General features: G+C 43.3%; 1 protein-coding gene across 2 annotated transcripts; it reads right to left on the bottom strand.

Annotated features, from left to right (window-relative positions):
* Nucleotides 1-14: 14 nt before the first annotated feature.
* Nucleotides 15-13,205, bottom strand: CCNE2 (cyclin E2). 2 transcript variants are annotated; one of them, XM_082330255.1, is made up of 11 exons: nucleotides 13,052-13,205; nucleotides 12,850-12,958; nucleotides 12,614-12,670; nucleotides 10,487-10,638; nucleotides 8,250-8,385; nucleotides 5,646-5,792; nucleotides 4,276-4,371; nucleotides 3,361-3,495; nucleotides 2,582-2,693; nucleotides 1,623-1,777; nucleotides 15-1,230 (listed from the first exon to the last, which is right to left on the bottom strand). In XM_082330255.1, the coding sequence occupies exons 1-11, from the start codon at nucleotides 13,063-13,065 to the stop codon at nucleotides 1,129-1,131; spliced, it is 1,215 nt and encodes a 404-aa protein (XP_082186381.1). In that variant the 5' UTR covers nucleotides 13,066-13,205; the 3' UTR covers nucleotides 15-1,128. The 2 variants fall into 2 exon arrangements, with proteins under 2 accessions (XP_082186381.1, XP_082186380.1); XM_082330254.1 differs by having other exon boundaries at nucleotides 1,128-1,777.
* Between the last annotated feature and the right edge of the window lie 219 nt (nucleotides 13,206-13,424).

Raw genomic sequence — 13,424 nt, 5'->3', positions numbered from 1 at the left:
TGTAGCACGAGTTTAATGTGGACGGGGGTGGCACGCGATGCGCTAGCGCAGCTTCGCGGGCTGCTCGCTGTCACGTAAAACGTGGCCCTGGATGTGGGGCACAGGGAGGAGCACCTCGAAAGAGGGAGGCGGGCGATACCCATCTTTCCCAGCACCATCCCTTCATCACAGAAGTGAAGCACCTCATAGGCAGAGGTAGTGAATATTCCAAGGAAAACACAGTAGTTAATGCTGTTTATAAACACTGATAAAATACAGCTCCACAGTTAGTTTAAAATACTGTTCCTATGACGTGAGTGGTTGTAGAGTACCAGCGGCTCACTTTTTTTTCCATACCCTCTCCAGTTCTGGTTATGTTTGTTCTTGTTGAGAGTTGGTGGCTGGATCTTCTAGGATAGACCTCCTTCCTCCCAGGACTGTACTCGTTCCAGTTAAGGTTACTTCAGCAGCACGTTCTTTGCTCGTACTCTTACCTGAGGTCAGCGCTACACTAGAACTGAAGTTTATGGCAGCCCTGAAGGGCCGCCTTAAATTCATCAGCCTCCTGTGGAGCTAGAATTGGATACAGGGCTGGCTACGCGGTAATGCAAGGGCGGAGTGGTTTCAGAAATGCAAACTGTTTACCCGCTGACCTCTGTAATACTGCACCTGAGCTCATGGGTGACTAACTGACAGGCCTTAAGCTCTGACCTTACCAAGAAAAGCAAAAAAACCAAAACAAACCCAAGTCAAGAAGAGGTAATATGTACAAGCTGTCATTACGTTCTCCTGTATGGCTAGCCCAAGTTAAAGCAAGTTTGACGTGTAAGTTGAGTGGACAAACTTTGCCACTCAGCCATTTTTAAAAAGTTCTTGAAGTTCATAAGTTAGGAATGGTCAGAGTTGAACTAAGTCATGTCTGAGAACGGACCAAAATAGTCCTGGCTCCTGTGGATGCGTGGTTGAAATCTTTTATCAAGTCTGTAGGAGGACACCAGTCTCAGTTTCTTTCTGCTGCTCTGTTTGGTGCGGCTTCTACGGCCCAAGCCTTGAGCAGCCGTAAAGAGCGTGAGTCACCTTTAGTGTGGTCTTGTTCTGAAGCACCAAGTCCTGTTTCTGAAACTATTCATGAAGGTTGCGGTCCGTATTTCATTTCTTCTCTGTACTTTTGGGAGGGGTTATGATTCCTCCTGTTGACACGGGGGATAACTGGCCTGGGGCAGTAGATGCTACTCCACTGTTAACTTCTTCCTGGGTATCGGGAGAGGAAGAGGACAGTTAATGCCTGTGACAAGTTCTCCTTTTTTGTTTCACTAGTATTCCTCACTCTGCCAGTACAATTCAAGACTCCAGAGTTAGGATACTGAATAAAAAACCAAGGCGGTGTTAGACAACAAAGTAAACATGATTATCTTTCAAACACCTCACCAGTTCTTTCCTTACAGCCCGCGAGCGTTATGGTAAAACACCTTTCATTTACAGCATCATCAAGCAGGAGCAGGAAACAAAAGGCTGGGAAGCGCTGGCCACGGCGAGCCAGGCCAGGTGCGCGCAGGAAGCTGTTCGGCCAGCGCAGCTGCCTCGGGAGAGGGGTGTGTAACCCACGCCCAGCTGCCTGCGCTGCAAATCCACAAACCACCTACCAGCATGTCCAAATAATTTGTGTGCGTTTGGATATTGTGTCGGTCTTCTACTGCAACCTTCTTAAAGTTCTTCAGCTTCACAGGGACTTTTTTTGCCACGCTCGCAAAGGGAACCATCCATTCTACACACTCTGAAATGCTGTCCCAGTCTAAGCCTAGAGGGCAGAACGCAGGAATAGATTTAGAAATCGTGGGGGAGTTGCAGAGTGTCCCAACACAGCCATAAATTTAAAAACAACTACTCATACTGCAGATAAAAAAACTCAGAAACATCCTCCCAGAAACTCCCAGCACTGAGATTTCATTACTGAAAAGCGTTGTGGCAGGGGATGGCGAGCGCAGGCCTCCTGAGCAAAGTGGCTCTGTGGCCGTGAGGGTTCCTGCTGCTCACCGGGGAGGCCGAGGTGACTTCAGCTTGAGCGCAAGATTTTGGTTCACGCCCTAAAACCACGCACTATCGTCACAGTCCTTTAGGTACCTCAGGCACTGCACACCTGCTGAGCCTAGGTAAGGGAGGGTTTTTTTCCCCCCCACTTTATAAGGGACAGGCTTGTGGGAATGAGCACACCGGGTAACTGAGGGCCACCGACAGCTGAGGATGCCTGGTGGCTGGCTACATTTTAGGTAGCCAACGATCCCCAAAACAACTGGAAGTCATGGAGCAGTAGTAGTAGCCCAAGAGCAAGAGGGATAAATCTGCTTCATTTCCTTAGCTGAGACTATGCTTCTGAAAGCATTTCCTTCTTTTTTGAGTCTTTGTAACATCTGAAATAGTGGTATGAAGGAAGCGAAGTTGGGGGGGGGAAAAACCCCACAGAACAGAAGAACAAGCTATCAGTGTCCGCGTAGCTTTGCTCTTTGGCAGCCTGGTAAGCCAATACGCTCCTCGCAGCCTCAGGCATGTAACAGCTTTCAGAGTCCCCTGCCTAACAAGGCCAAGCTTTACAAAGGCTTCTTACCTGAAGCTTTCTTGACAACTTCAATTGAGGTATAGTGGCAGAGCGCTGCAGCAGCTAGTGTTCTATACTGGAAGTCCAAAGAATTCACATCCAGAATACACAGGTCTAACAGCTGAGGAAAGAAGAGGTACAAATTTTAACAAGATATTTCAATACAATCCTGTCTCAGAAACCAGCAGCTACGATGCAAACCAATTTGCACTTTTAACAGTAATATGCAAGACACTTTGCTTGCACAGATTTAAGTACACCATGAAACTCTTAGCAGAGCTCCAGGGAGGTATTTTCTTAAATTAAAATATTACCTAGCAGCTCGGTGACTTAGTCTACTCTTCAGTAAGTCTCTCTGAGGCTTACATGCCCATAAAAATTGAAGCACAGCAATTTCAAAACAGTCTTCTCAGCAAATACAGAAACACCGTTACAGATAATACAGGTAGAAACAGTGAACCGACCATAGCATCTTAAATTACCCACCCTCCTCTCCGAGCTGTTGCCGCTGTAGTGCATAGCGATTAAAAAAAACAAGATGGATTTTTATTTTTCCAGCGTACAGAAAAGTCTTAAAATATGTGAGAGCAGGGAGACAAGAAACACACGGGTGCTTGTCCTCAAAGCTTAGCATGACATTCTCTGGCAGTCAAACTTGCGCATTCCTTAACAAAGTAACAGGCGAGGTGAAACAAGGAAAAGCGTTCTTTAACAGCTTTTGGGGTGTAATGTTCAGTTATGCTTGCAATCGCTCCAAAAAGCGTTTTCCGACACAGGTTACTACCTACCTGTGCTATCTGAATGAATTTTTCCTGAGAATACTGAGGTAGCAGCACTTTCGGAACATCCTTCAGAGCATCCACTTGAAGATAGAGGTTCAGCCAAGAGACGATCGTCACCGGGCAGAGTTCCCATTTTAAAGCCTGCGAATATGAAACAAACAGGTAAGCACCCTAAACCACGCAAGGATAGTTTTGTGCCCTGATCCCTTTTCCCGTACCTCCCCTTTGAGTTTGCTCAGCTTGTTGCGCAGATCCTCAAAAGGCACTAAAGATGATGTACAATTTCAAGTACCAATATTCATTTTAGATTGCATTCTCAGTACTTTTTGAACAGGCTGCGTGACAATCAGCACAAAAACGTATCTGGCTGTCTCAACCCCCTTTCCTATGCCTGCGCACTTGCATCTTGTGCATCTTCCCCATTCAGAGGCTGGGAAATTCAGAGTATTTATTTCCCCTGAGCCTTCAGGCTAGCTGCCTGAACCTGCAACTAGTATCTGCTAACGAAGAATAAACTTACAAGGAGTCCTGTGATGGTAAAGATGGATCCTTTCCAACAGAAGGAGCACTGAGTAGGGTCGATTCTTTGCCTGTCTCTCCTAGAGGCCCCTGTTCCTGGACAGCAAAGGACCCTGGCAAGCGCACTACGCTACAGCTACAGCGACAGCCGCCTGGCCTGGCCCGTGGCAGGCCTTTCCTTTCACGCACACACGAGAAACCCGTCCTTTTCTAACAGACGGGGATTTCGCCCCAGCCAGGGGCTTCAGAGGTCCCCTGCACGTACAATGACAGTTTCGTTGTTCTGCAGAAGGAGGGATGTACTAAACGTGTCCCTCTTCTAAGCAGACAAATGACATTAAAACGCAAGGCTCAGCTGGACGGTCTTTCAACCGGCACTTACAAACGCCACAAAGTTATTACCTTTAACATAATAAGTTCCATTCTTACAATATCATCTTCACTGCAAGCACCATCAGTGACGTAAGCAAATTCCTGTATTTTAGGAGCGTAGATTTCCTTTAAAGGAAGGGAGGGGGAAAAGTGAAGATTAGAGTGCTTTACAAATCTAAGACAGTTTGAGAGGATACTGGCAAATACTTTTCAGTCCATACTGGAATATTAACATTTCTTATGCTAGAACAGTGTTTTTCTCATTCTATGAAGTGACTTGAAACTTAGAGGATGAGGAGATATTAAAAACAAGTAGGTTATATGTTACCTGCTGTAAAACATGATAGATTTATCGCAACTTTTTTAGCTTTTGGAGAAATAAATGCTGACCAAGCAATCAGAACAGCCTTTCATTTATACCGCTTTCTACTCAGCTATTCCATTCGATGTAAAAATATACACCGTCCTAATTCTCATACAGCACACCCCGGTATTAGAAAAGGCTTGCCAATACAGGTTATGCACAATGTCAGTGAGGGCGGATGTAGCCTCATCGATTGAAAAAAAGCTAGAAAAAGATGAGAGAAAATCCCACAGCCACTGTAGCTGGCAAAATCCATGATGCAGAGATGGTTAACAAAGAAATTTGCCAACCCAGTTATGCCAGCTGGGGCCACGTATAGGTAGGTGGGTTAGTGAAAGAGAACTCGCCAGCAGAACCGCTTTCCTACCAGCTGGCTCCACGGCCTGATGCCCCACGCGCTTCCTTGGGACAGACAACTGCTTGTAGGGCATTACCTTGGCTGTAGGAACAACACCTAGGTCGGGGGGGTTCCAAGTATAAAAACTTAATATCCCGAATTTTCCTCTCAGTCTAGCCTACCACGACCTACAAAAGGAGACGTACAAAAATACGCTCCAGGCTCACAGATGTAGTGCGCGATGTAACGTATCACCATCACTGCACTGATTACGTTATCTTTAAAAGAAAAAATAATTCTGCTAAATGGGTTTAAAGAGATATCAGCCTGATGTACAGGCAGTTTGAGACTTAGGCTTGGTTTTGTTCAAGTCCCACACCCATTCCTGAGATTGTCTGCCAATTGCTGTATATTTGGAAAAAGACAAAACAAAATGAAACTAGTCCTAGCACATTTGCATAGCTTTTAAGTTTATGTGGTCTCCTTCCCTGCTGCTGAGGAAAGGGAGGACAAAGACTACACTCCAAGAGATTGACATATGCACAACTGAAGGAAGAGAAAAAAATTTCCCCTTACGACCTTCAGCGTTGTATGTACACCACCAAGTTCAAAAGATTCAGACAGAAGAAATAAATGTTACCACTGTCTTTTTAGTTATTTCAAACTTAATATCCTCCTCCCTGTAACAGAGCTTCTTACCTCAAGTTTGGAGGCAATGAATAATGAGGTAATTCCTATGAGCTGAAGCATGCTCTTGTTAATGTTCTTTTGTGTCAACATGAATCTATCAAAAAAGTCTTGAGCTAGGTAGAAGGTTTCCCTGTGGAGTGCATACACCTCACATACCTACAACAGGAAAAAACACACAAAACAAAATAATTCAGTTTTCTGTTAAAAAACTCTGTGTACACACATTGGAGTATTCAAGCTTTAACAGTAAAACACAGCATGCACAATTTCATCTTTCGCACATACAAACTATCATGTGCCGAGGTGTGTTAGGATGCAGTGGTTAGTATGGGACTGGAAAAAGTATTTCCCATGCTCCCACCTAAACATGGATTGTCTATGATGCACTAACATCCTTCCAAAGTATACTTTTTCCAATCTAAATAGCATCCAGTTTTCCCAAAAATGAGCACGAACAATTTGCCACTGAAAGAAGAAAGCCTCATGGAGGCAGGGGGGACAGCAAAAACCTCCGCTAGTTTGCTTGATTAAGAATACTCTGGGCTCCAGCCTCAAGCTGAAGTCACTGAGCAGATCCTCCCTGTCTGCCCCAGGGCAGAACCACTAAAAAACCTGAAGTCTTTGGCTGTACAGCAAATAAGCCTGGAAGCTCCTGCCCGGGGTGGGGGGGCTCTGCTGGCCAGCCAGGAGCCCGCCTGCAGCCCCTCAGGCACGCCGACAGCCTCGCTAAGCGGGAACAAAACCGCAAGAACGGCCATCTGCTCCACGCAGTCCCAGGTTTCCCTGGCAGGAAGAACTTTTTAATACTTGCATTGTATCAAAATGATTCAAATGCCAGTTCAACAAAAAAAGGAAAGGAGACTGCCCAGGCCTGGAGATCTTACCTACTTTTTCCTCTGATCTCTAACTAATTTCGGATGGGTCTGCCACAAGTTCAGCTTATCTGCAACTCTGTATCCCTTCGACAGCTAGAAACTAGTTAGATATATCTACAAATTACTTACAATCTACACACTGTCAACACGAAAGAATATCCAAGAAATAGATTCCAAGTCCAAGCTTCCTGCCCTGCTTCATTATTTCGCTTGGATACAAAGTCAGAATAAAACCTCACTACTACTAGCTATTTCCCAAGGTAAGGCTGAAAGTCCATTTGCAAATCAAAACCCTTCCTGACCATCAAAAATGCAACTGGTTGGCAGTAACACCACAGCTCATTCTTTTAGCCCTGATCTAATATTTGCCAATTGCTGTGCTACTCTGATATTTTTAACTACTGCTCCAAACAAGATTCAGAACTAAAAAAGTACAGACCAGGCCCACCCATGAATAAATGGTACAATTTCTATAGAAGTGTATTGCCCAAACATAAGAAATAATGCTTGGTCATGTTAAATAGTATCTTAGTTATGATGTTACAGAAGACAATGTTAGGAGCTACTGGAGGACTCTCAAAGTTGCTGGGATTTTAATCCACTGTGGCAGACAGAACCCCTGAGCTGGACAACAACAACAAGGCCCTTGTGGACATTTTTGTTTGGAAATTGGATGATTTCCTAAGAGTTCAAGATTTAAAAAAAAAAAAAAAAAAAGCAACAAAACAATTTAATGGTGGTACATAAATTACGCATTAGAGGAAGTAGGGAAATGCACAACTGGAATAGTTTTTATATTCAGACCATATTTTAAAAAGAAAACCCCCACACTCTTTTCCTTTCCCTCAAAATCCCCTGCTATTAGCACTGTTCCACCAAGACATCAAGAGCGCCACTAACATCTGCTTCCTTGGAGTGCTCAATACGGAACTGGTAAACCTGCGAAACCCTTCTGCTGATGGGCAAGGATTGCACGAGTCAAAGGTTGCTTTTGGCAGTGGTGACAGAATATGCTCAATACAGAGTTCTTGGAAACGCCTCCAGAACATAGCTCTCTACTTGCAACACTAATGCTCCTTCGCATAGGCTGCCAAGAACTTCCATTTTGTTTGACAACTGGAATACTCTGAAGTACAGTAATTAGACTGGAATATGGATGATTTATTTATAATCGTTTTCCAACAAGAACCTGTCTATATCAAGAGCCCTCAGATGTCAGCCAGTAACGTACTACTTTCTTCTGCTCTCTTCCTAGGATAGAATTAAAAATTTACTACTAAGTCAGAAGACAGTGTCGGGGCTGACATCTAAGAGCTCTTGATGTAGACGGGGCCAAGGTGATAACTGAAGTTCTCGATACAGATGCAGTTGTCTCATGGCTTAGATACAGTCTAAGATGTAAAGGTAGAGCTCCGTAACTAATCTGTCTATAGGAATTTTACTGCAAGTGTCTCAAAACTAGATTTCTCCCCTTCCCAGGAAATAAGTGTGGCAAGAGCAAAAATTTAGTACTATTGCTTGCTGCGCTGTGTGGAAGGTTCAGTGTCTCCTGCCAGGGAAGACTGAATGTAGCTCACTAAGAGGATCAAAAGCAGTAACTTGTAACACTTCTGTTGCAAACTAGTTTTAGCATTTAGCATACAGTACATCTTGCTATTAGGTCTTTTATGTAAAAGCTGTGCTTATATCTGCCTACTTCACAGGCATAACGCATGGCAAAGTAACTAAAAGAACACACCTCTAAGAGCCAGTCTAGCAGTATGGATCTCATGTGAGGTTGCAAACTAGAATGTAGTGATGTGAAATGTTTGCAATGAGCGTATCTGTTCTCCTTCTTCAGGATGTTGAGCCAGACATCTTTGGAATTTCCCCAGCTACGGAATAAAGTTACACAAAGCATTGTTAAGTATATATACACCTTCACAAAAGGAGCATAAAAACATTATTTATTGTTTACAGATATTCAGGAACAAAAGGAAATAGGTATACTTTGAACTAACTTTGCAATATACATATATATATAAAAAACTTTGCAGGTATACTTTGAACATTTTACTTCACCACAACAGCAGCTTGCCAAGATCATCAGCATGTCCAGTTTTATGGAACAGCCTATAAAACTGAACGTGTGCATCCCAAAGTTGCACGTACAAGCAGAGTTTCCTATTTTGCCTAGTTCGGTGGCCATCCAGAGAGCAAGATAAAAACCAAACCCTCCCCATAAAAAAGAAAAAAATCACCCCACTCCCCAAGAAACACAAAACATACACGAAGTTGTCCAGTTTCGCTTGAGAAAAACATTTACAGATGGTGTTTAAAAGTCACTCATCCATCCCTTCCTCTTCTAGCCTACCTCAAGGCTCAGAAACAGGTTATTGTAAGAAAAACTTGTTTATTGCTAACTGACAATGTATTAGCACTCAAGTCTACTTGGGAAGAAGATGCCCATACCTTTAATATAGCTGGGTTTTAATTTGTAATTAATTGTTATGAATTGATGTCATTTTTTTCTTGGATGTACTTCTCCTCCTACAGTTACTAAGAGGGACAGCACATTAATCGATGCAATGCTGATTTCCTACTGAAATTTTTGAAGTTAAATATTTACCTTTCCCCAAGCAGAAGCAGAGAGAGATTAAACAGACCTGATCACTGGTATCGCCTACAATTTCTAACCCAGATCAGTTCCGTTCTGCTGCCATCGTAAGTTAAAACGTGGAGAGATACTTGCTTGTTTAATGCACAAGTCTCCCCATTTAAGTGGGCAGGCATCAGAATATCTCCTATTGTGGCCTTCCTGCAGCAGTTAGGAAAACATGAAGAAGGCAGGAAAGAGTAAATGATCCTGTTATTCAGCTAATCAGAAAGGATGGAGCTCAGCTTTACCAGATGCCTATCAACAAGAGGTGAACACCAAGGATTAAACTCCTTGCATGGAATTCTGTATCTGAGCAGATCTTTGGGATCCAGCAGTTTCCAACAACTTCCTAAAGGAGTGCATGAGTCACTCATTCATCATCTTTCTTTATTATTATTATTTTTAAAAAACTACTTTGCAGTAAGCTTTTCAACACATATAAAAATGTGATTTGCTAGGTATAGAGAAGAGCATGCTGTTCTTTAAAGCACAGTTCAGCAGGCTTGGGAGTAATACTGGGAGAGAAGAGCAGCTGAGTTTGAAACTCAGCAAAAGAGACTGTAAGAGACCTATTGCTTTGCACTGAGGCAAAACATCACCATGCAGCATCTCCCGCTTCTGATCAAGTTTTGTCCGGAACAAATAAAAACATGGCATATCTAGAAAGGTTCTCTTAAAGTAATGCTTCACGTTCTGCTTCTCTTCTCATTCACCTCAGAAGTTTTCCCTAAAAGCAAATTTAACAACTCCTTCATTAAACACCAGGCTGATACAAACAGCAACTGGGGTACTCAGTACTAGCACACCTGAATGGCTAAGAAATTCAGAAGTTGAAAAATCCGATTTAGTCAGCTAATCTATCCCTCTGCAGAAGGGAAACTTCCTAGAACTGTGACTGTACCAAGCATACTGTGTTGCATTCGCAAGCTACCTGCACAGCAATATTGCCACAAGTTTATTTGAATATTTGCACAGTTTTAAGTTCTTAAAGAAAACTTTTTTTAGTATTTTTTGGTCACTCGGTTCCAATAGCACTGAAAGAAGTTTAGTTTAACCATTATGCGCCTCTTAACGACTTAGAGTCTCCAGTGTTAAGTTATAAAAGGACAGCTCTGAAAGGCAAAAATTATCTGTCCAGTGCATTTATAAGACTGGGACGGGACAGAATTTCTGTCCTTTTTTTTGGACATCGGATTGTTTGTGAGATGAGGAGAGAAGTAGAAGTATGGGTTGAGTACTGCCGACTATTATACAAACACAATACAACAACAGATTTTACTACACTAGTTCAGCATATTTGATAAAACATCAACAACTGCTGCATCTGGTAAACTTACTTGAGTTCTGGCAAAGGTGATGGATTTATGAAGAGGTTTCTGAACCTGTATTTTTTGAATCTTGAGAAGTCAGTGGTTACTGATTCTTTGTGAGGCGTTTCAATAATTATGCAAGGCGAGATGCCTCCTGTTATCGTGGGCGGCCAACAACTCTGCAACATAAACAAGGTATCTTTTAAATGCTGATTTTACTATGAGAGCAAGAAAGGCGAGAAGTAGATTACAGTAACAGCAACAATGTATGTAACGTCTTTTGGGACCTCAGCATCAATTCAAGTACTGAAACCAAGAGAGATAAAATGCCAACAAAGCCTTTCATAGTCAAGATAGAACATGTATAAAAAAATCTGATAAATTTGGGAAACTCAGCTTTGAGGAAGACAACTGTCTGTAGCGTATGAACCCACAAATAACCCATCCATTTCTTGAGCTGCTCAGTTACAGTACATAAGGTAAAGGTACTCATTGCTGCTAAAACAGAGGACATTAGGTTGCTGGTCCTACCTACTTATCTACTCAGAGGGAAAAGAAAGGAGAGGGTGGAGGTTCTACTGTCTCTCAGTGGACATTCAGCAACTTGTTATCTTCCAATTAAGCACTCCAGAGAGGAGCCACCCATCTCGGCTCCAGAGCTAGATACCCACTGAGCAAGCAGCAGCTGTGAACTATCTCTCAGCCTGCCAATGCCAAATATGGGATGCAATGACTCAAAAGGAGGACAGCCCGAAGATATTCATGTGGGAAAGCTTCGAAGAAGGAATTCTGAATTACTTTAGTTAACTCTGTAACTGTTTCACTAGTACTTATTTGGTTGTACATAACCAATACAAGTAAGAAGGTATCAAACGCATGGAGCATATGCAATGCTGTAATGGCTGACAGCCTTCAAAATGGTGACGCAGAACTTTAGTTATGTTCTGTGGAGTTAGGGGGGGATCCAGTTCCCAAAGAATGGCAACACCTGCCCCTGAACACCAAAACTTGTCCTAGGTAGCTGTTTTGCAAGGCAAACTACGTACGATTTCCTTAGTATATCTAAACCTACTCATAGCCAGACTAAAGTACCCTAAGAGTGAAGTTACATATTCCAGCAGAACTGATCTTTACAGCACACAGCCACTAGAAAAGGCAGATCCTGCTCGTTCTTCTCTCCTGTGATCCGCACTGCCCAAGTCCCACCCCTTCCTTCTTTTGTCAGCTTTGATGCTTGTCAGACCCTCTGCTGGGTTGATTCAACTCACTAAGCTGGCAGAACATCAACTCATTTTGTAGTGCCAAATTAGCAAGCTGAACCTGCATACTGCTTCATTTAAAGAGAACCAAAAACGGAGCAAGGCAGGGGATGGAGCGCTTGGCCAGCTACCAAGGAAGGAAAGAAAAGGGAGCAGGATTTCCCCCTTTCGGCAAAGGTAAGTTGTGACACGCAGTTTCACCCCAAGTACAGCTGACATACTTGCACAGCATTTTTCCCTACACAAAGTTTGCAAAGACAGCTTCACAATCCGAAGAGTTTTGCTTCACCATAGCCGTTAGTCTCATTTACTTTACAAATAGAATAACTGCAAACAAGATTGTTTGCAAGAGAAAACTACGTTATTTTACTAACCCACTTTAAAATAAACAACTGTAAAGCCTCTCATTTGGTTTAGGAGTAGCCTATGTTAGTTAAAACAGATTCCTAAATTGATTTAAATAATCAGAAGAACTGTTACATGAATGTAAAGAGGGCCTGCATGGTTATGAGTCATCTTAACTAAAGGGCCGTGAAACCACTCCTTAAGCTAAAACAAGTGCAATAATTGCGTTTAGACTTGCCTCTAGGCCTTACCTGCTCTGCATGCGGAATTATTCTGAAATATCTGGGTTTATTCTCATTTTCACACCTAACCTTACTCTGCAGTGGTTTCCACATTGAAGGACCCTTTATCTGCAACAAAGCCACGTGTAAAAAAGCCAAAATATATAAAAAGATGCCAAGGTGCAGGGCTCCCATAGTTTTTAATACCTAAAGGTAGAAACTTCCCCTATTCGATACTTTCTAGTGTGGAATGCATGACTTCACACCCACCAACGTAAACCAGATGGACTCCCTCACCTAGTTTGAACCGGTAATCAGGATTGAATTACCTTAATCTCATACTGATGCTTTTTAGCAATTTTCCCATCTTCTCTTTTCTTAATCTCCTGCTGAGAAGAGAGACACACATCAATACACTGACAATGACCAGCACAGCCACCTCAAAAGCTAAACTGTTGCTGCTCCTGCCCCACTTTCTAACTCAGCAGAGTAAAGATTCTCCCATCCAAATGCGCTGGAGAACTTTTGATATTATTAAACTTTTCAAGTTGCCCAAAGTGGTCACCTCTGCTGTTCTCCTTTTTCTGGTCTGGAGATGTTCTGGTGCCTGCAGTTCTTGCGGAGACTCTTCTTGACATGACAGTGGCTGCTGCTGCTTGGCTTGCAACCGGCTACTGCACAGAGCAAAAAGACATTGGACGTCAGGAGAGAAGCAGTTTTTAGATGAATACAGGTAAGTGTGGTGTATTATGACGCTAACGGTTTACCTGCGTCTTGACATCTTCTTTGGGTTGCGAGACCTCTACCTGGACCAAAGGAATAACACAAGCGCGGTTAGCGTAGCCTCAAGAAGTTACGACCGAGTTCCCGACTTTGCGTCATGAGACGCATCACAAAGAGCAGGATGGTTTACACAACTGAACTCGAAGGGCACGAGTATTTTACTGGTGCGAGGAGTGCCTAGGCAGAGGATGTCTGTGGTGTACAATCACAGGCAGCTCCGCGTCCTGCTGGGAGTTAGGCTGCTGAAGCGGGTTATGCAGGGATGCCCACCTACGCCAGCAGCCAGGTTGGCTCGGGCTAGCTGGGCTCCTCTAGCCCGGGGGCGAGCTGTAAAGGGACATTTCCCACGCAAGAGGA

Source organism: Platalea leucorodia (genome assembly GCF_965183815.1).
Source record: "Platalea leucorodia genome assembly, chromosome: 1".
Lineage (NCBI taxonomy): Eukaryota > Metazoa > Chordata > Aves > Pelecaniformes > Threskiornithidae > Platalea > Platalea leucorodia.
Note: the sequence above shows the minus strand (reverse complement) of the source record. Positions and strands in the feature narration are given on the sequence as shown.